Here is a 20,863-nt window from a genome sequence, read left to right as displayed (position 1 = left end):
TGTTTCTTGATGTTGAAGTACATAAGAGCAGGGACTTGTGTGACAAAGCTCATTTCATTATTCTGATGAAATTGTTAGATTATGCAAACCTCTCTAAATCCAGATATGTAAAATCCTACATCAAGTAGCCCCTTACTTCATCATTTTAAATTAACCTTTCTATATAATAAAACCCTCACTTTGCTTTTGTATTGAAATTAACAGCAGTTAAAACTTCTTTCTTCCAAGCAATGGAAACAAATTAAACTTGCTTCAAATGGCATTTTCCAAAGGATGTTGGCATTACTATTTGCTAAGGAGGTATATATTCCTATAAGAAATACCAAAAGATCAGTATTCACATAAGAGTGTTAAAGCAGAGTGAAGTCCTGGTGTAAATATAATAAAATGTACCTTTTACAAATGTTCACACAAATGACCTTTGGTTTTTTGTTTATTTGTATTATATTCTACCTTTCCTGAATTCAAGGGAGTATGTATAATACTCTCCTCTCCAAATCTGTACCATTAATAACAACCCTGTGAATTGGGCTGGATAGAAATGTAGTAACTGGCCTAATGTCATCCACTGAATTTTCATGGCTGAGTAAGGGCTTAAACCTTGATCTTCCCAATCCTCACCCAACATGCTAGTCACTGTATCACACTGGCTGTTGTCATTTGGATTACAGTCCACTTCATTAAATATTTGAAATGGTCTTCTAAATTGATAAGTGTGTATATACAGGTAGTCCCCGAGTTAAGGATGCCCAGTTTATGGACAGCCCATAGTTAAGAACAGAGCCTATTGTAGCAAAAATTGAATTAAATACACAATGATTCCAATTAAAGACACAATGGTTTGAGTTAATTACACAATACTACCTATACGGTATTATACAATAATACTGTTCTGGCTTACATACAAATTCAGCTTAAGAACAGACGTTAGGAATGGAACTTGTTCTTAAACTGGGGACTACCTGTACATATTGGGAAGGAGAATTTAAAGGAAAATCATATATAAAACTACAAGCAGTAACAATTACTGTAAATCTTAAATGTGGGGGAAAGCATTGTGACACTTGGTATTAGAGATGCCACAGAGATTAAGAGGTTTTCATAATAATGGAATTCATATAACTCAAAGCTGCAGTGAATATTTGGCATCTTTTTTATTCACAGTGGTTGTTTGGACACTAGAAGAAATAGAAAGCGTGACAGTTGAAATCCAGAAAGAAATAGATCCAACACAATAGTACCTACTGCACACTGAATCTGCAGGAAAGGAAATTTTGAAAAAATTGCATTAATCTCTTACTGCTTTTCATCTTAAATTTAATCTTAATCAATGGTTAATTTTAGAAGTGTGCATGTGTGTTGTTTTTTGCATGTTCATTTCCAACTTACTATTTTTATATTAGATTCATTAAATACAATTCATTATGGTTCTTAATCATATCTCATATTAGCATCAACTAAGCTTTCCTTTTTCTCTAGAATGGGCTACACATGAGATTCTGTTCTATACCACCCAAAAGAATCTTCAATGTCATGATGTATATTTGTCTGATTTTAATAAAAAGCATTCTGAGCTGGTGTATACAGAAACTGATGCAAGGTAAGTCAGATATAGTTCAACTGCTTTCTCTATGTTTAATTCTGCATTAAAACTGATAAATATAGACAGGGGAAAGAAAGAAAAAAAATTTTTTATAATAGTCAAAAGAAAACTGACCAGAAAGATTTTTATGTAACAACTCATTAAATGCATAAATTTCTCATTGAAGGGAAGATTCCCTTACCTAGACCTTTATAATGCTTTATTCACATATGGAATAATTGTGAAACTGCACAGTTATTGCAAAAAGAACATGAAAAATAGGTGACCGAGACTTTAGTTTGTATGTTTAAGGTAGTCAGCAATCCTTGATCTGTCTTTCCCAACTGATAATGATCATGTTTTGCTTTGAAGTAACAGTGAGGAGGGCAGAAGAGAACTATTAGATTCACCCCAAAGCTATTGCTCATACTACCTTTTGTGGCAAGTTCATACATGCAATAGAAAAACTATTATCTTATGTTGCTACCATATGCTCCATTTAAGAAGCATTGTGGAATAATGCAGATAAAGTTGGGTGTGTCAGTGTCACAGTTGGATTAGCCTGGTAAGAATATGTTGCACATTCAAGTATATAAATAATATATACACATATAAATGCAAATAAATAATAATACATAAATAAATAATGTATACATATATATTCATGCATATAAATAATAAAACTGCTGTGATGGATTAGTCCAAAAACATTTCTAGTTCAATAACCTTGGGCTCAATTTGCTCAAGCTGATGATAGAACATTTTATGTATAGGAAGTAGCCAACATTCTTCTCTGCCAGCTTAGGTGCCTCACTCCCAACATTATGCAGTACTGTGATTTGATTATTTGTGGCTTACTGAGATTAGGAACCCAGCCAACACTGTCTTATTGAACAAATCATAATTAAGCAAACTATGGTTTAACACAATGTGAGAACATATGCAATAATTCCAAAGCAGAATGTTTTTCTTTAATGTTGGTTTATTAATCAGGACTTGAAACAGAATCAGGCTATTTTTAATTCTGTTGATAAATTAATATTAAGCCTCATTTTTCCTTGTTAAGTACAACAGGAAACTGTAACTTACTTTTATCAGGATAAAGACAAAACTAGAGGGAAAAAAGGGCATATAGAACATTTCAAGAATTCTTTTGGATCCAGTCATCCCCAAGATTGAATCATTTAAGCACAACCCCTAGAACTGGGAAGATTATGAGTGCCAGCAGTTCTACATCCTTTTAGGCTGTGTCCTGTCACAGCCAAATTCTTCAAGCATCCCTTCTCCCCAATTTGTTTTCATCCTTGCTGAGGAATACCTAATCAAGTGTGCATCCTGCCTCATACACGGAGCCAAATCTTACCTGCAAACAGGCCATGGTTCCTAGTAAATCCTGAGCTGCTCCAAAACAAGTGACTTAGTTGAAGAGCAATATCTCAAAACAGGCTGAAGTTCATATGTCATCTTAAGACAGAAGGTGTTATGTTGTATTTTAATTGAGGATTTGTGTCCCAGTAAATAAACTACCCAAAGAATTATGAAGTCATGACATCATGACATGTTATTTTATTGTTACTGTGTTGTTTGTTTGCAGATACTTTGTGGATCTCTACCGCACAAAGGATAAACATTTTATTACTATAAACAGTAATAGTAAGACCACCTCTGAAGTGTGGTTGATAGACTGTCATCACCCTTTTAAATCTCCTGTTCTTGTGCAAAAACGAACGAAAAATGTCATTTATCATGTTGAGCATAGAAACAATGAGCTATATATTCTTACTACATATGGAAACCCTGTGGGGTACAAGGTATGAGAACTAGAAAGCTTGGTTCAGACACTTAGCCACAATTATTATTATTATTATTATTATTATTATTATTATTATTATTATTATCAGCCCAAATCAATTCACTGCAGAATAAAGGCCTCTTCATTGAAGGCTATGGATTGTAGTGTACCATGCTGGTCTAGGGCAGGTTTGTAGATAGATGTTTTTCAACTTCCTGTCTGACGTAAAGTGGCTTGTCCAGAAACACCCAGCTGGCTTCCATGCCTATGGGAGAACTAGAATCTGGATCTCCAAACTCCTAGTCCAACAACTTACAGTGAGGGGAAAAAAATTTGATCCCCTGCTGATTTTGTACGTTTGCCCACTGACAAAGAAGTGATCAGTCTATAATTGTAATGGTAGGTTTATTTTAACAGTGAGAGACAGAATAACAACAAAAAAATCCAGAAAAATGCATTTCAAAAAAGTTATAAATTGATTTGCAGTTTAATGAGTGAAATAAGTATGTGACCCCTTCGCAAAACATGACTTAGTTCTTGGTGGCAAAACCCTTGTTGGCAGTCCCAGAGGTCAGACGTTTCTTGTAGTTCGCCACCAGGTTTGCACACATCTCAGGAGGGATTTTGTCCCACTCCTCTTTGCAGATCCTCTCCAAGTCATTAAGGTTTGGAGGCTGACGTTTGGCAGCTTGAACCTTCAGCTCCCTCCACAGATTTTCTATGGGATTAAGGTCTGGAGACTGGCTAGGCCACTCCAGGACCTTAATGTGCTTCTTCTTGAGCCACTCCTTTGTTGCCTTGGCCGTGTGTTTTGGGTCATTGTCCTGCTAGAATACACATCCACAACCCATTTTCAATGCCCTGGCTGAGGGAAGGAGGGTCGCACCCAAGATTTGATGGTACATGGTCCCGTCCATCGTCCCTTTGATGTGGTGAAGTGGTCCTGTCCCCTTAGCAGAAAAACACCCCCAAAACATAATGTTTCCACCTCCATGTTTGACGGTGGGGATGGTGTTCTTGGAGTCATAGGCAGCATTCCTCCTCCAAACACAGCGAGTTGAGTTGATGCCAAAGAGCTTGATTTTGGTCTCATCTGACCACAACACTTTCACCCAGTTCTCCTCTGAATCATTCAGATGTTCATTGGCAAACTTCAGACGGGCCTGTACATGTGCTTTCTTGAGCAGGGGGACCTTGCGGGTGCTGCAGGATTTCAGTCCTTCACGACGTAGTGTGTTACCAATTGTTTTCTTGGTGGCTTTGGTCCCAGCTGCCTTGAGATCATTGACGAGATCCTCCCGTGTAGTTCTGGGCTGATTCCTCACCGTTCTCATGATCATTGAAACTCCACGAGGTGAGATCTTGCATGGAGCCCCAGACCAAGGGAGTTTGACAGTTATTTTGTGTTTCTTCCATTTGCGAATAATCGCACCAACTGTTGTCACCTTCTCACCAAGCTGCTTGGCGATAGTCTTATAGCCCATTCCAGCCTTGTGTAGGTCTACAATCTTGTCCCTGACATCCTTGGACAGTTCTTTGGTCTTGGCCATGGTGGAGAGTTTGGAATCTGATTGATTGATTGCTTCTGAGTACAGGTGTCTTTTATGCAGGTGTCCTTTAAGAGAGTGCTCCTAATCAGCTCATTATCTGTATACAATAAAAGACACCTGAGAGCCAGAAATCTTGCTGATTGATAGGGGATCAAATACTTATTTCACTCATTAAACTGGAAATCAATTTATAACTTTTTTGAAATGTGTTTTTCTGGATTTTTTGTTGTTATTCTGTCTCTCACTGTTAAAATAAACCTACCATTACAATTATAGACTGATCATTTCTTTGTCAGTGGGCAAACTTACAAAATCAGCAGGGGATCAAATAATTTTTTCCCTCACTGTAATCACTATATCACATTGGCTCCCATATTTTAATTTCCAGGAAAAAAAAACTATAGTTGGTTTAATGGTCAAAGCCTGTAGCTAATATTTTTTATTTACCTACATATGCTTTTAAAATGCACCCAAATATCACATTGCATTTGTAAGATCATCCAATTTAAATTCTTCATGCAAAAACACAAACTCTGAGATATATGTGGCTAGGATACATCTATCAGAGTAATCATTACATTTGTTTTTACTGTATAGCTTGTTCTAAAAATAAAATTCTATCATTTCTCTCCATAATGCTCATATCCTCATGGCCTCCATTTCATCTTTTTATTATCTTTCCTGCTGAGATGTGTAGAAGCTTTGGAAAATACTGAAAAGCAGTGGAAAAGAAATACAGCATTGCTCAGCTGGATATTTTCTTGATTTCTGAGTGGTACTTGAGCCAAAGTTGAAAAATATGTGTTACTGTGTTGGTTATTTCATCCCTCAAAATTTAACAAGCATAGGCATAAACCTGCTAAGAAGATGGTATAACAGAGAGCATAAGTTCACTTTCCTCTGAAGATAAGGAAAAAAATTATTTATCCTACTTTACTTTCAGATGACATGAATCTGAGCTAAGACTGTTCTCTCTCCAGAGTATCTTGAGCTATCCAAGCTAATATTAAGCTAGTTACTCAAGTTACTGAATGCCTGTAGAAGCATTTTCTTACATGAAAACTGAAATTTGATTGAAAATGCTTAAATATTGGATAATTTTATTTTTTTCATATATGTATGCAGGCTCTTCTTTGTTTTATAGCTGATGAAAGCTCCAGTTGGTTCATGTGGTTTGGAGAATTGGCAACCCATTTACATAGTAAAAGAAAACACCAAATTAATCGACTTAGAGATGTTCAGAGATCACTGCATTACCTTTCTGAAACTTGGTGGTGAGCTCTATTTGGATATTATTTCTCTTGTATCAAATACAGTTGAAAATGTTAAGGTAAATATTTAAAGTACTACAAATATTACTTTTTAATATTAATCATTTTCAAAGGTGAATTCATATATTCATTGCAAGACAAGGTAAATTGTGTTTATCCAAATGTTTTCAGAGATAAAAAAAACTTCCATATAAATAATATAAATAAATTAATTGTGTGTTTTACACATACTGCGGACCCCGTCGACAAAACAGTGTTGACTGGCAGGGCCCAGAAGGAGAGCCTTCTCTGCTGTGGCCCCTGCCCTATGGAATACCTCCCCAGAGAGGTGAGGCAGGCCCCTACTCTCTTGACCTTCTGGAAAGCAGTTAAGACCTGGCTCTGCCAACTTGCATGGGGCTAGAAAAGGGGCAACCAACTTTGGGGGTGGTTAGTGCCTTGAAAATGCTCCTGTATATTAATATCCTTTCTACCAGCAGCACCTTGGAAGATATTTATATATGGATATGTTTTTTTTATTGTATTTTAATTAATATTTATTTTTTGTTTTTACTGTAAACTGCCCAGAGTCACTTCCTAGTGAGATGGGTGGTGACCAAATTTGAAACATAAAATAAATAAAATACTGCTAATTGCAGGCTGCTGGTTGATAGAGTAAGGCAGTTATCCCACATTGCATTTCTAAACACTAGGTATCTAACTTCTGAAACTAGAACTGTCATAATGACCTTCAGCATAGGAGGCTTTGGGAATAACCTGTTGGTGTATTGGGTGGAGTGTAGACATAATAGGCTGAGGTTATTCATGCCATTCACATGGTTATTTTCTTCATGTTTTTCCCCTGCTTGGATCATATACCCAGTTGTCGTTAGAGCACAGCATCATGATTATTGAGTAGCAATGAACATTCCAAGGATGCTTTGAGAGTGGTTATCAGCATGGCTAAATTATCTATGTTTTCTGCATTTACTGTTTGGCAGAGTTTTCTGCTACTTGCATGAGATCCAACTATATTACCTTAGCACCAGTCCTAAGAATAGCTGCTCAGCATAATAAGACTATAGCACCAGATTCCCTGGTTCCTTAGAATCTGGTGCAGTGATGGAATAAAAAACATAAACAGATCAGTAGTTAAAAACATACTTTTTTTTAAAGTAACTTTAAGAATATATTTTGTGTGTAAATAAAATCAACACATAAGATTTCAAATCCACAGCGTATTTTTCCTCCATAGAGCAAACTGATTGTGACTTGCAACTTTTGACTACTGACAATCTTAGTTAACAGAACTATTTCTCAATTATCATTTTCAGCAAACTAATCTTACCCAATACTTATTAAATTTTATAGCAGAACTAAAATAAATAATGGTGTATTATGCATACATTAAACATAAGATAAACCCTTGTTGTTGGACTTTGATTTTTTAAAATTTTACACAGTAAATTGTAGAAATTTTGCATACAATTTTAGACCAATCATATATAAAAACATGTTAATTAACAAAGCATTTAGTTAATAGCTGGATTAATTAAAATTCATTATATTGACTAGAACATCACTTTACCTATCCAGATTTTCTATAACTTTAAAAATCAAAGGGCTTTCTTGAAAACACAGGTTAACTCCTGCCTTAATACTCAGTTATTTGAAAATATTTTAAAATTTCACTTAGCATGATTGCAATAAAATGGTAAGCATATACACTCTCCACTTTGCTAATTGTAGCAGTCAAGTTAAATATAGTGCCCATTCTATAAGGTTTTTTTTGACTTTTTAGATTGATCCTCTTCAGGTTTTAATCAATTACACAGAGTGCAGTTTTTCTGTGTAAAGCTTTTTGACTCTGACTGCCTCAATTTCCAAAAGCCTTTATCAACCCAGTAACCAGAACTTCTTAAAAGAAAGTAAGCAGTGGGTAAGAGACCCTGCTGCTTTCAGAGAATGAATCTTGATTCCTTTCATTTCTAGGAGTGTTAAGTCTTAAAACATAATAGCCCTGAGTTTCTGAATGTAGCTGTGCCAAAAAAATAATTTTGTTCTTCACAATGGCTAACGCTGGGAGCAGAGTCAGAGGCAAGGATTGTAAGTGGCTGAGCACCCCAAAGCCAATGCAAAGCCTCAGTGCAATAACAGACACTGACTTGGCTGGGTTTCAAGTTGGATAGAGTGAGAGAGCAGACAGAGGGGCAGGAAAAAAGATTGTTAAAACTTTCTAATAATACAGAAGATTGCCAGGTGGGATCTTGTAGAAGATAAAGCATGCATTTTAATTATTATATTTTTAGTGCCCAAATGAACACTTCTAGTGACATTGCCTAATATTTTGCCGCCTCTGATTATTTCAGAATGGCATAACATTTTTACTTCCATTTGCATTATTTATTGAATGTCATTAAGCAACTTTTAGGGAAAGTAGTTGCATTGTTGCATTCATTATAGTGGGTTCCTGCCATCTCAGCTTTTTTAGTGGGGCAAGGGAAGCAACTCTTGGCAAGCAGAAGTTCAAATTCTTTTATCAGAGTAGAAACTATAGAATATAGTTCAACAGAACAAGTCAAAAGACTGGGGAAATATTAATAATTGTTGTTGTTTTCTAGCTACCTGACTGGGCCTGTTCACTGGAATTGGAACCTAATTCTGAGTATACTGCCAACACTTGCTATTTTTGGCTCATGTCTCCTCTTCAGTCTCCAGTTCGTTTTGCATATTCATTGATGGAAAAGAGCCTTACTGAATTTACTGAGCAAGAAGTACCAATTACAGTGAATTGTAAAACTGTACGTCTAGAAGCTAAGAGCAAGGTAAGCTCTTCTCTTCTTGGCCTCTTGTAAACAGGACTTGGAAAGAAAATACAAAATTCCCTACTAGATGCCCTAATCAGTAGATCTATTGCTGTTTCTCTGCTGTTTGAAAGAAAATCTTTCTTTTGTAAGACCTACATTTAAGAAACATGAAGGCAAAGTTGTTGTTTTTTTCCCCAACAGGCAAGATGAAATGGCCTTGCTTTCCTTGCTGTGGGGAGAAAAATCCCCCCAAACAAAGCAAGTGGTAATGTGTAACATACAAATATTAATGTAAATGATAATAATCTCCCCCTGAATCTCTTCATGAACCACAATTTTCCATGAAATAAGAAAATAATGGTGCAATCTGTTGTATTTTTCAGTCATAGAGCAGAGAATTCCTAGCAAACATAAGCTTTTATGTTTGCTGCTGCATTCAGTGTGAAAAGTGTGAAGCGATTCAGATCACAGTGCAGAGGGTGGTGGAGGAATGAGCTGCTTTCATGTCTTACAAACTTCTCATGAGTTGCACTTAATGAGATTTATGCTCCACGTTGGTAAACAAATCCAGTAGCAGTCCCATCTTTCATTTTATTTCCTGAGAGTTTTTGTACAAAGTGTCAAGGAATTACTATGATAAGCGAAACATTTTAAAATATATCAATTAAAGCTTTGGTTTTGATGTATCCTTTGCAAATTTCTAAATATGCTTTATTGTTAAATGTTCCCTCATTTGCAGGATGAAACTTGGGTACCAATTACAGTTTTTTATAAAAGCAATTCTACACAGCTGCACAGGATGCCGCTTCTGGTTCATGTATATGGAGCTTATGGAATAGACTTGAACATGACATTTAAAGCAGAAAATCTAATGTTAATCAAGGATGGGTGGATATTAGCTTTTTGTCACGTTAGGTAAGTCTGTAATATTATAAAACTCTTTTGCTTGTTGTTATTATTGCATCTATACCTGGTACTCTTACTGCTTAAACCTTTATCTTTATCTTTTAGTTGTAACATTTTTCATTTCGTTCACAATTTGTTTTCTCCAGCTATTTGTAATTTACATTATTGCTGATCATTTCATGTGTACTTTTTGCTAATAATGTATTTAAGTATCCATTTTTTGCATGAATTCAGTTAACTTCATCAAACACAACATAGTTCTATGGTTTAGTACCATTTTTAAAGCTTTTTGATATCTGTCATTCAATTCTTAGCATAAATCTTCATTTTCTAAGAAATATTCTGATGTTACATTCACATAGCAATAATTTATATTCACCTAAAAACAGAAATTGTAAAGCATATGTTTGCTGAAAATATTTTAAAACTATCAATAGTATAACAAGTAAATTATCTTTTTACCTGCTCTATTCTACTTTTTACTGGAAAAAGTATACCATGCCTGTGATTAGTACTGTATAGTAAGCTTTCAGCTGTTTAGAATGATTCTAAATAAATCAACTAAAGAAAAATAATGTCAAAGCAAATGTTATCCACATGTATTTAAAAATTTAAAAATTACAGAATGTTTAACAAAATATTCTCATATTGGCATACTTAGAATATTTCCGGAAGCCAAATCCTTAACCCATTTTAAAAGAAATACTAGAATTTAATAATCTAAATGTATTAAAAATAAGATTATCTATGCCCTGTCCTAAATACAATACTTGGAAATAAAACCTGTTTATTTACATAAAATTATGTATGTGCTCTTAAGATCACGAATTTATTCACTCCTTTAATCACTTATATCCAAATATTGCTAGTGGTCTGGGTTACTGTATAAGCTTCTAAAATGTGAGCAATTGCATATATATGTTCTTTTCAAGAGAAATTATATTGTATTTTATAATTAGATCACATATACCAAAAATAAATGTCAGCACCTTTGGATCCAGCTTGGAGAAACCCCAAAATATAATCTGTTAACGTTGCAGTCACAAATTTATATATAGAAGACAGAATAAGCATGAGAATTTGCACTCAGCAAAGAGGGAAAGCTGTATAGGATTCCAACAGGCACATTTACATGTCTGATTCTACTTAATGTCTAATAGTTGTTTATGTTTTTCATGCTTTCTTGAGCTTGTGCATGGGGTGGGAGGAGCAAACGGGGAATAAGAATCCTCTTTGTACTGTAAGTGACAAACCCTTAATCCAGATGGATCACATACTTAGTACTAAGACCTGTCAACATAAAAAATGCTTATTTCTCAAGAGTATAGAATTCAAGTATAGAATTCTAGAACTAAGGTATGTAAGCACCAGTTGATTAACTGTGTTGCATTCCTCATTCTCTGGCTACAATATGTTTACAGTATACCCATAGAAGTAAGCACAAGATAATTGAAAACATTATTGCCAAGGAGAAACACAGTAATTTTTAAGTGTAATTATAAGTGCATCCCATGTAAATGCTGGTAAGCTGCATATACCTCCAGCTGATGGTATGTGGGCATTACTCACACCCCAGTCACTTTATAACTGGATTATTGCAATAGGCTGTATATGGAGCTGCCCTGAAGACCATCCTGAAGCTACAGCCGGTCCAAAATGCAGCAGTGCGAGCAGTAATGGGCCTTCTCATTACACCCATGTGTCAGCGCTGCTATGCAAGCTGCATTGACTACCAGTTGGCTTCCATGTGCAATTCAGGGTGCTGGTTATCATCTATAAAGCCCTTTATGGCATAGAGCATGGTTATCTGTGGGACTGCCTGTCCTCAATTGTTTCTGCCCACCTGGTACGTTCAGGCAGAGTGGGTGCACTTCAGGTCCCTTCAGTTAAACTGTCATCTTATGGGACCGAGGAAGCATGCCTCTCTGTCACGGCCCTGCCCTCTGGAATAGCATCCCCTCAGATACATGTGTGGGGCCACTCTCTTAGGGTTCTGAAAGGCTCTTGAGACCTGACTCTGTTCCCTGGCCTGGGGCTAATATGTTAATGGAGCCCCTGTCATGTTTTTGACTGTTGGGTGTTTTTATCTGGGCTATTATGCTTTGTGGTTATGTTTTTAAATTTTTTAAATTGTATATTGGATGTTGTGAGCCACAACAATTCTTCCAGAGTCTTTTGAACTGGGGTGGCTATAATAAATCTAAAAAATAAATAGTATTAATTTCTGTCTCACAAGTCTATAAGAGCATGCCTATGCTCACTTTGTAAAATGCAAATGAGAGATAGGTGTGTCAGGAGAAATGTAAAAGTATGTTGAATGCAGTGGGAATGGTATATTTAAGGTGTGTGGTTAAAAAAATAGGATCACATATGAAAGGTGTTGAACAAAATGAATAAACATGGATTTGAAGTGTGATCAGGATGAAGAAAATATGCTAAGGTACTTATGAACAAAGGTACTTTATGAACAAAGAAAGAGAAAATGAATGAGGATCAAATTGGAAATTAAATAAAGTCAGGAAATCTGAGTGGATTGAGAGGAAGAAGACTGAGAAGGTTGTGGTTGGATTGAGTTGATGAGACAATTGAGAAGTTTAAAGAACAAAAGATGCAAAACATGATATATTATATTGACATGGTAGAAACAAGGACAGTTTGTAAGGTGGAGAGGTAGGAAAGGTATAATAAATTGTGATGGTGTAAATTAATTTTTAGCTATATTTCCTTTTTGCTTTCTCATGTATTTTATTTCTTCAGCTTACTATTTCATACTCCTTTGCATAATGTTGTTTATCACAAAAAGGAGTAGCATGATCAGCATGTTTACAAGTATGTGTGCTCTCTCACCATGTTGAGAATTGCAAGATCCATGGCTTTTTTGGTAATGATACCAGGTGGTACAATTTCCTATCCAAGAGGAAAATCAATAACAATTGCCTTGTCTTCCATTTCAGAAACAGAGAGTGGCCTGTGCCAAGCCAACCTGATTATCAGTTCTTTAGCTTAAGCTTTTAAAAAGCCTATTAATACTTAAAGCAGGTGTTTCTAACCAAAGGACATATGTATTTAATATTCTTGGATAAATATTAGGATGGGAATAAAATGTGTCAATTTTTTTATTGTTATTACTCTTATTTTAATTGTCAGAGGTGGAGGAGAATTAGGCCTGAGATGGCATAAAGATGGCTGTATGATGAAGAAGCATAATGGTATTCAAGACCTCCAGGCCTGCATCAAGTTATTGCATGAACTGGGATATTCTCAGCCCATCCAGACAGCCTTAATAAGCATGAGTGCTGGAGGAGTTCTTGCAGGTGCCCTCTGCAATATTGAGCCTCATCTTATCAGAGCTGTGGTTTTACAGGTGAGATAACTAGTATTCTATTAAAGTCCACTATTGTGCTTTTTTCCCCAGAATAATATTCAAAGATTTTTTTAAGTAAACTATTGCCCATCCACAGTAAAGTATAAATCATAGTTATAACAGCAGCAAGCACAGGAAGATGAGGTGGGATCGGGTAAGGACAAATCCCAAAGGGATTTGTTCTATAGTTTATGAGTGACTCAAATGAATTCACTGTTCTGCATGCTTGAGAAATGGACCTCTGACATCAGGAATATCTTGGAATAAGAGGGTCTCTTCTGCTGTCTTAAGTGCCAGATAAGTCATATCAAGATGGAGGAGGACTCAGGTACATAGGTCCAGTGCTGTTTAAAATTAAAACTAATACCTTGAATTGTATCTGAAAAATAATTGGGAACCTATGCAGATTTTTCATTATAGGCATAATACTCTGTCAAAATATTACACAGTACTATAATTGTCCAGCCTTTTCCAACCTAGCTGCCACATTTTTTATTATTATTAAAGCTTCTGGGCACTTTCTAAGGCAAATTGTACTTAAGGTGATGATGTATCCAAGTGTCAGGCTTTGCTTTTAAGGATTCGGTTCTAAGTCACAAACTGTGACATTATATGTCTTAACTAGGCTGCTGTGCTCAAATTTGGTTAATGTATATCAGATTCACAATGTGGCTCAGCTTGATAAAATATTGTTTACTAGAATCAAAACATAATACAGTTGATTACTGTCTATCAGTGTGGAGTTGTTCCTTCTACCCACAGTAATTTCAAGCCATTAGTTTTTCTTCCTGTCTTTCTCATGTTTCAGTGGGCTTTCCCTTCTGAACTTCATGGCCTTGAAGCTGAGCAATGGTTGCTTGTTGACATAACTGATATTTATTTATTTATGTATCTATTAATCAAATTTATACACCGCCCATCTCACTGTATAAGTGACTCTAGGCAGCTTCACTAACCCTAAGAATCACTGGCTCTCACATCAAGAGTGAGCTTCTCTTTCTTCTCTCTCTCTCTCTCTCTCTCTCTCTCTTTTGCTGTCCCCAGGGCAAAACAAAACAAAGTTTAGGTTTTGCCTTCCAGTAGTGTCCTATGCATGTTTGGCTCAGTAGGTAGCAAGATGGATTGCATTAGCTTTCTTCTAAAGCTAATATTTTCTATATAATCTATTACAATTGCCCATTTCTTCCATGGTTATATCCAGAAAAAGGACCAGCTTCAGGGTTGACATTCTCCACCACCTGCTGAGACTCATGCTATTATGAAATGGTGGCCTGCTAACCCATCTGCCCCTGCTGTTTTCTTCCTCTTGTTTCTTTCTATTAATCTCTGAGCAATTTGACAGTGACAAGGAGCAAACTGGGCCTGGAAAAATGGGAAGACAAATCATTAGCAGAAACAATGAAGGAAGTTGTCCAAATGCCCTCAAAATCTAGAACTGGCAGTATCACAGCTAACCAGATTTTCAGGGAGAAAATAGCTCCTTCATGTTTGAGGAAATAAAGAAATAGAGTGGCAATTACAGTACTAAGAGATCAAGCTGATGCAAGAAGGAAAGTGGTGTTAGTATAGGACTGGCAGAGTCATCTGTAGTTGGATCAGTTCTTGGGTCAGGACAATTGAACACTACAATAAGTGAGGACTCAAAGTAAATTTGTGTATCTGCAATAACCAAATATGGTTTCTTTGGTTTTCATTTATCAATGTGTATGCAGTATATTCTATAACTATAGCTCATAGCTTAGCATACCCAGAAAATTATGACCCAGACCCAGAAAATTATGTTTTATTCAAGGTTAAAAACACCTTGGCTTAGTATGATACATTACTCTAGTCTTTATGTATGATTACAGTTTAAAGAAGTTACCTTTTTTCTTTGTATCTTTAACCATTAATGCTTAATTAATGCAAAATTCTATTATTAACTTCTTCTCACAAGTTAAACATACTAGGAAATACCAAGCTTACATATGGTATTTGCTTCACTCATGTTAAATCTGTGTGAGAAAAAATGTCTTTATTTTCTTTATAGGCACCTTTTCTGGATATTTTAAATACAATGCTGGACCCTCATCTCCCTTTAACTATTGAGGAACAAGAAGAATGGGGAGATCCAGTGGTAGATGAGGCCTGCAAGGAATATATTAAAAGTTATTGTCCATACCAGAATATTAAACCACAGGTACTATTGCATTTTTTCTTGATTAAATATAATTGCATTTTACATAACTACAGTGTTGAATTTAGAGAGCAGTTTTAACCATTCAAACAATTTTAACAATTTATGAGATTTATTCAAAATGAAGAGAAACTAAAACTGAGCATAATGAACTTGGACTCCTAAAAAGTAGATTTCACTAAGCAATAATAAGTAGGATCCCATGGCAGGAGAAACTAATGGGAAAAGAAACTCAGTAGGGGCGGGAGTTTTTAAAGGAGAAGATATTAAAAGCACAGTTACAAACAGTTTCAGTGAGGAGGAAAAATAGAGGCTAGAAGAAGCCAATGTACCTGAATAAAAAGATCAGTTATGGGTCCTTCACTGTTTGGTATTTCAATTAATGATTTGTATGAGGAACAGTAGCCAAGTTTGCAAATTATACAGAATTAGATGGAATAGCTAATGGATGGAATACCTAATACCCTAGAAAACAGAAATAAAATTCAAAATGGTCTTGACAGACATTGAGAGACATGCAGAAAATGACAGAATAAAATTTAACACAGGAAAGTGGAAAGTTTTTCACTCATAGAAATGAAATTAAATGTACAGGTACAGGATACAAGATACAAGATACATGGTTTGGTAATGTTATCTGGATCACTGCATTGCTGTGGTCAGACTACAGTCTAATCAATAGGGATAGCAGTGACAATCCAGGCAAAACTGATAGAAAGTGCTTCAAGGTCTCCTCTGAGTAACTGTGTAACTCTGAGCAAACAAGTAACTTTCCCAGATCACTGAATTGGGCTGGACTGCATTGGATGGGTATGGTTGCACCATAAGCTTAACGCTGTCTGGCTCTATCCTCAGTAACTTGGTTATCCATTGCCAGATGAAGAAAGGGCAGCTCCACCAAAACTCTAAGGCCAGAGCCAGAGTTTTATCTAAACTTCTTTCTAGTCTCAAAGAAAAAGTTTATGGAGGATTTTCAACAGAAGACAAGTGCAACTGTTTACTAAGTCAGAGATAAGATCTTTCCATAATTGTCAGCTATGGCTACAGCCTGGATAGATTTTTCATCCATATAATTAACTCTGTTTAATGCTTCTTTTCTGCTGACGTGGCAAAGCAACTTCCACCAAGTTAAAAATTAATGCCTGCACAGATTGGTATCAATAATTCCATCCTGCTAACTCATATATTTCCTTCCCTGATCTTCTTTTTTTTCTTTTTAGAATTATCCTTCTCTTTTTATCACAGTTTCTGAAAAGGATCAACGAGTTCCTCTGGCAGGATTGTTAAGATACATCAATAAACTTAGAAAAGCTGTACAAGATCATGCGGAAACCAACAGTTCAGATGATAAGGGTAACATTAGCAATTTCTAAATCAGATTGGGATTTGAGTAATAAAACAATTGCAATAGTTTGACTGTTTCCCCATTCCATCAGAAAGAAACATATGGGAATAGTTACTATAAGTGTGTTTTCCTTCAAACTAAAAGTCCAGTCTAGGAGCAAGAGCTGTGTCTGTAAAGCTGCAGCACTGCTCCCTTCTTTCAAGAACTAGAAAAGGGAGAAAAAATTCATTAGCCTCCTAGCAGATGATTAGATTATTGAGACGTTTGATTCAGAACAGGTTAGATTGTAGTTCCATATTCTGATTTGGAGGAAATATTTAAACAGGTTAAGAGACTGTTCTTTTTACCTATTCCACTTGCCCAGTTAAGAAACCAGGTTACTTTTACCAAAGCCTTCACAGGAAGGAGCAGGGGAGGTCTACATATATTAATGCTGTTTTTTCTGCAATGAAACATGATGTATCAAATTAGGAGCACGATGTTGAATTAGACCAATTAGAGTTTTGTGTAAGTGACTCTTGTTTTTGGATTGGACTTTTCAGCATATTTCTTCCTCTTGGAACAGGGCATGCATGCATACATATCCTAATATGTTGACATATATTGATTATATTGAAAAAGATAGCATGAGTTACATGCAATATATTAACATTTACAGTTACTAGTGTTAGCATTTAGGCAGAATTTCAGTATTAAAGCAGAGATCCTATTTAATCTTTCATGTAGTTTGCAAGCATACTTAGCATTGTATTGGTTTTCCCTGATTGACATGCAATTTTAATATTTTGATAAATAATGTACAGCTACTGGTATTCAATAGGTAGTGTCTCATATTTAGATCAAAACCTTATGCTCAAAGGTGATAGATAGATAGATAGATAGATAGATAGATAGATAGATAGATAGATAGATAGATAGATAATGATTTCCTTGATTAATCCTTCAACTAATATCTGACTTCAAAAAATTCATCAAGAATGTTGTTATAAATATTCTCTGTGCATGTGTATCTATTCAAAAATAGAGAGGGGAATTTCCAGCCAGCATATAGTAACGAATAGTATAAGCAATCTGTGCTCATGATTATCAATTGTAAATGGCATGTTTGAGAATTATTATAAAAGTAATATAAGAGAATCTCATGGACAATAACAAGAGCATATTTCTATTCAGAAGTAAACACCAATCATATTCTTTCCAAGGTGAGCATACACAGCACAATAATTTCAGTTGTACAAAAATAACAATAATGGTGCAAATAGAAAGTGTTTTTTCCATGCATCCTAAATTATTGGTGCAGCAATGGTTTTGAATGTCCTTGGCTTTTTTTTTCCTCAGTTTCATTGTTATTACTTCATAAATTCTTTGTGTAATAGATTTTATTGGCTATTATCAGTGTAGGAATTGTTATTGGTCATTTTGGTGCTTAGTTCTGACCCCAATTAAGGTTCCATTAAGGAACCAATTAAGGTTCCATTAAGCAACCTTCATCCATAGAATTAGAGATATGTTTCCTTTCTGTTCTACTCTACTCCATAGGACTCCTCTTGCTGATTATAATAGTAGTAACAGTGATGATAGTAGTTACAGTACTGCTCCTCCTGCAAGGGTATTGTGACTTAAAATGGACTACATGAAAGGGTCCTTGTTGTAATAGTTATTGGGAAACTTTGACCTCTGAATCACATTTTTTGGCCTCAAAAAATATCCAAAATATTCTACTGTTGTGAAAATGGATTTGAATAAATAGGTACAGGACACTAGTAAATTGTTTCATTCATACCACCAGTCACTGAGTGTTAAAGAGCTATAGCAAAATACTTTTCTTTCAGTGTTATCACCGTTAGAGTGCCTTGTTGTTTATGTTTTAGAATAGCATCACTCCTGTCCGAGTAACGTTTTATATTCCATTTGATATATTTTGATTTCAGGAGCTCAGATACCTAATATTATCTTAGATGTTCAGCCAGGAGGCAGCCATTGTTCTCCAACATGTGAGGATTCTTTAAAACAGGTAGAGATATCCTTTACAATGGATAGAGACACAAATTAATATTGTAACCTGTGAAGATAATTGTTCTGGGAGATTAAACTAAAACCGAGAGGCATGGGCAGAGGAATAGCATGTACATAAACTTGAAGAGTTCGTGATTCTCAGTAATATTGTAATCTATTTTAAAAGCTTATTTTTTCCGCTTCTGTATATGCAACCCTTTCCACCTACGAAATCATAATGCATCCCTCCCACTTAGGATGTATAACTCTCTTTTTGTAAACAGGCACTCCTTCCAGTTATGGAGAAAGAATTCTAGGTATCACCAATATAAATATTTACCTTACCACAACCAAGTAAGGGAAATGCATGAATACCGTTGGAATAAAAAATTTTGGAAAATTTTATTCCCAGTCCAAGTGTTGCATATGTCAAATTGTCATCAGTAGCACTAATAATTACCAGGGCGGTGGGCAGCTGCCAGTGGGGGAAGAAAGATATACACAGTTTAGATTCATTTATCTTCCTTCTCTCCAAACTGTTGATTGGTTAAATCATTTTCACTGAGATTCTGCATGGGATTCAGCCTCTTCGATCCTATTGCAGTGACCAAGAAAGACCTTCCCACTAACTGACTGTTAGTAACTATTTACATGGGCTTCTCTATATGTGTATCAGGACTATACTTTACACATTATATAGTGCAAAATCCAAAATCTGTCATTTTGGATAGAAAGGGTCCTTCTGCCTATAACAGCTTCATATTCAGGAGAAAAATTATGCTGTTGAAAAGGAGGCTGCAGTGGTCTTTGTTGATTTCTGCCCAGCATCACAGATTTCTTTATTTCTTGAAAAATCTGTTCAGGTGGTTGGTGGAATGTCTAGAACAGTGAGGGAAATAATATTGGGGATTCTCAAGGACATGAGAAATTGTACCCAAATTGTAGCTTGGAGACTATTCTAGATTTCAGTATGTACAACATATGAAAATAATGCATCATTCTTTCTTTCTGTATAGTTGTGTTTAAATATGTTAAACGTGTAGATATGAACTTTTTACCTAATATAGAAAGCACACATGCTCACGTGAAAGTACTTCAACCACAGGCTATGATAGAAAGAAGCAAAGCAATTTTGGAAGCATTTTGTGGCACCAGCTTCAGTGTTGCTGCTGTTGTTCTGGTCACAAGCTGTGTTATACTTGACAGTAATGCTCAATTCACAGGAAGCTTTCCTGATCTCAGTGAAAAGCCCATTACAGCAGCTGCCATTTTCTAAAGAGAATTCGGCAGGAAGAACTCTGATTACTCTTCAGACTGCAGGCAAACCCACATGATTATCCCCAGTGTTACAGGAGCACGAACAGCACTGCAAGGAGGCCATCAGTTGGGTTGGAAAGAGCTGCTGATAATACATCTCTAAAGTGTGCAAAAGGTTATGAGTACTCTGTTCTCTACTAACTATTTTTAATTGTTTTAGGTTGCAACACAACTAGCATTTCTATACAGTGAACTTGGACTTGACAAGCAGGAATGAAGCCAGGCTGGAATTTTTGTCCTTTTTGCAAAAGCAGAGGAAATAGATTTGGCTGCATATTCTGAATTACTTGCCCATGTGATTACTTTAGAACTTGTAATTTACTTTGAAAGTAAATTTATCCTGTGTTTTCATGAAGAAAAGGCAAGATACTCTTCCAAATTCAGAGGGTTTTTTAACTTCAATAAAATTATTGTTTGTTTGAATTTGTCCTCCTTTCCTATATTGAAGTATATTCAAAGTGGCTAATAAGCAACAATCAAAAATGAGAAAATACAAACCAAAATAAGGGAGTAAAAATCAATAGTTAAAACTGATCAAATTAAAACAGTGCTGGAATAAAATTACTTTTACCACTTACCAAAAAGCAGGCAGTGAAGGCTAAGTTCTTTTTAGGAAAGCTGTTCTAAAATCTAAGGCAAACAACTAAGAAGGCCCTTTCTCTCCTGTGCAGTGAAATGCAAGGAAATACTATCTGTACCAGAATGGGGTTTGCAGGGAGAAGAATAAAAAACTATCCTTGATCTTATTGTCCTTTGATTTTAAAGGTCAAAGTGCACAC

General features: G+C 35.6%; 1 protein-coding gene across 4 annotated transcripts in view; it reads left to right on the top strand.

The window, feature by feature from the left end:
* PREPL (prolyl endopeptidase like) overlaps positions 1-20,528 on the top strand; it is a 32,984-nt gene extending 12,456 nt beyond the window's left edge. For 3 of the 4 annotated variants that reach the window (XM_025164388.2, XM_088147666.1, XM_025164386.2), the window contains 10 exons: positions 1,480-1,600; positions 3,177-3,393; positions 6,069-6,254; positions 8,796-8,999; positions 9,721-9,896; positions 13,035-13,251; positions 15,281-15,430; positions 16,648-16,780; positions 18,704-18,786; positions 20,245-20,528. In XM_025164388.2, the coding sequence (XP_025020156.1) occupies positions 1,480-1,600; positions 3,177-3,393; positions 6,069-6,254; positions 8,796-8,999; positions 9,721-9,896; positions 13,035-13,251; positions 15,281-15,430; positions 16,648-16,780; positions 18,704-18,786; positions 20,245-20,301 (1,544 nt within the window). In that variant the 3' untranslated portion in view covers positions 20,302-20,528. Of the gene's footprint in view, positions 1-1,479; positions 1,601-3,176; positions 3,394-6,068; positions 6,255-8,795; positions 9,000-9,720; positions 9,897-13,034; positions 13,252-15,280; positions 15,431-16,647; positions 16,781-18,703; positions 18,787-20,244 lie in introns of those variants that run through there. The other variant, XR_003084305.2, reaches the window with a different exon arrangement.
* The last annotated feature ends 335 nt before the right edge of the window (positions 20,529-20,863 follow it).

Source organism: Python bivittatus, unplaced genomic scaffold (assembly GCF_059951505.1).
Source record: "Python bivittatus isolate LINGU-HERP-01145 unplaced genomic scaffold, Pbiv_v1 ctg000020_np1212, whole genome shotgun sequence".
NCBI lineage: Eukaryota > Metazoa > Chordata > Lepidosauria > Squamata > Pythonidae > Python > Python bivittatus.
Note: the sequence above shows the minus strand (reverse complement) of the source record. Positions and strands in the feature narration are given on the sequence as shown.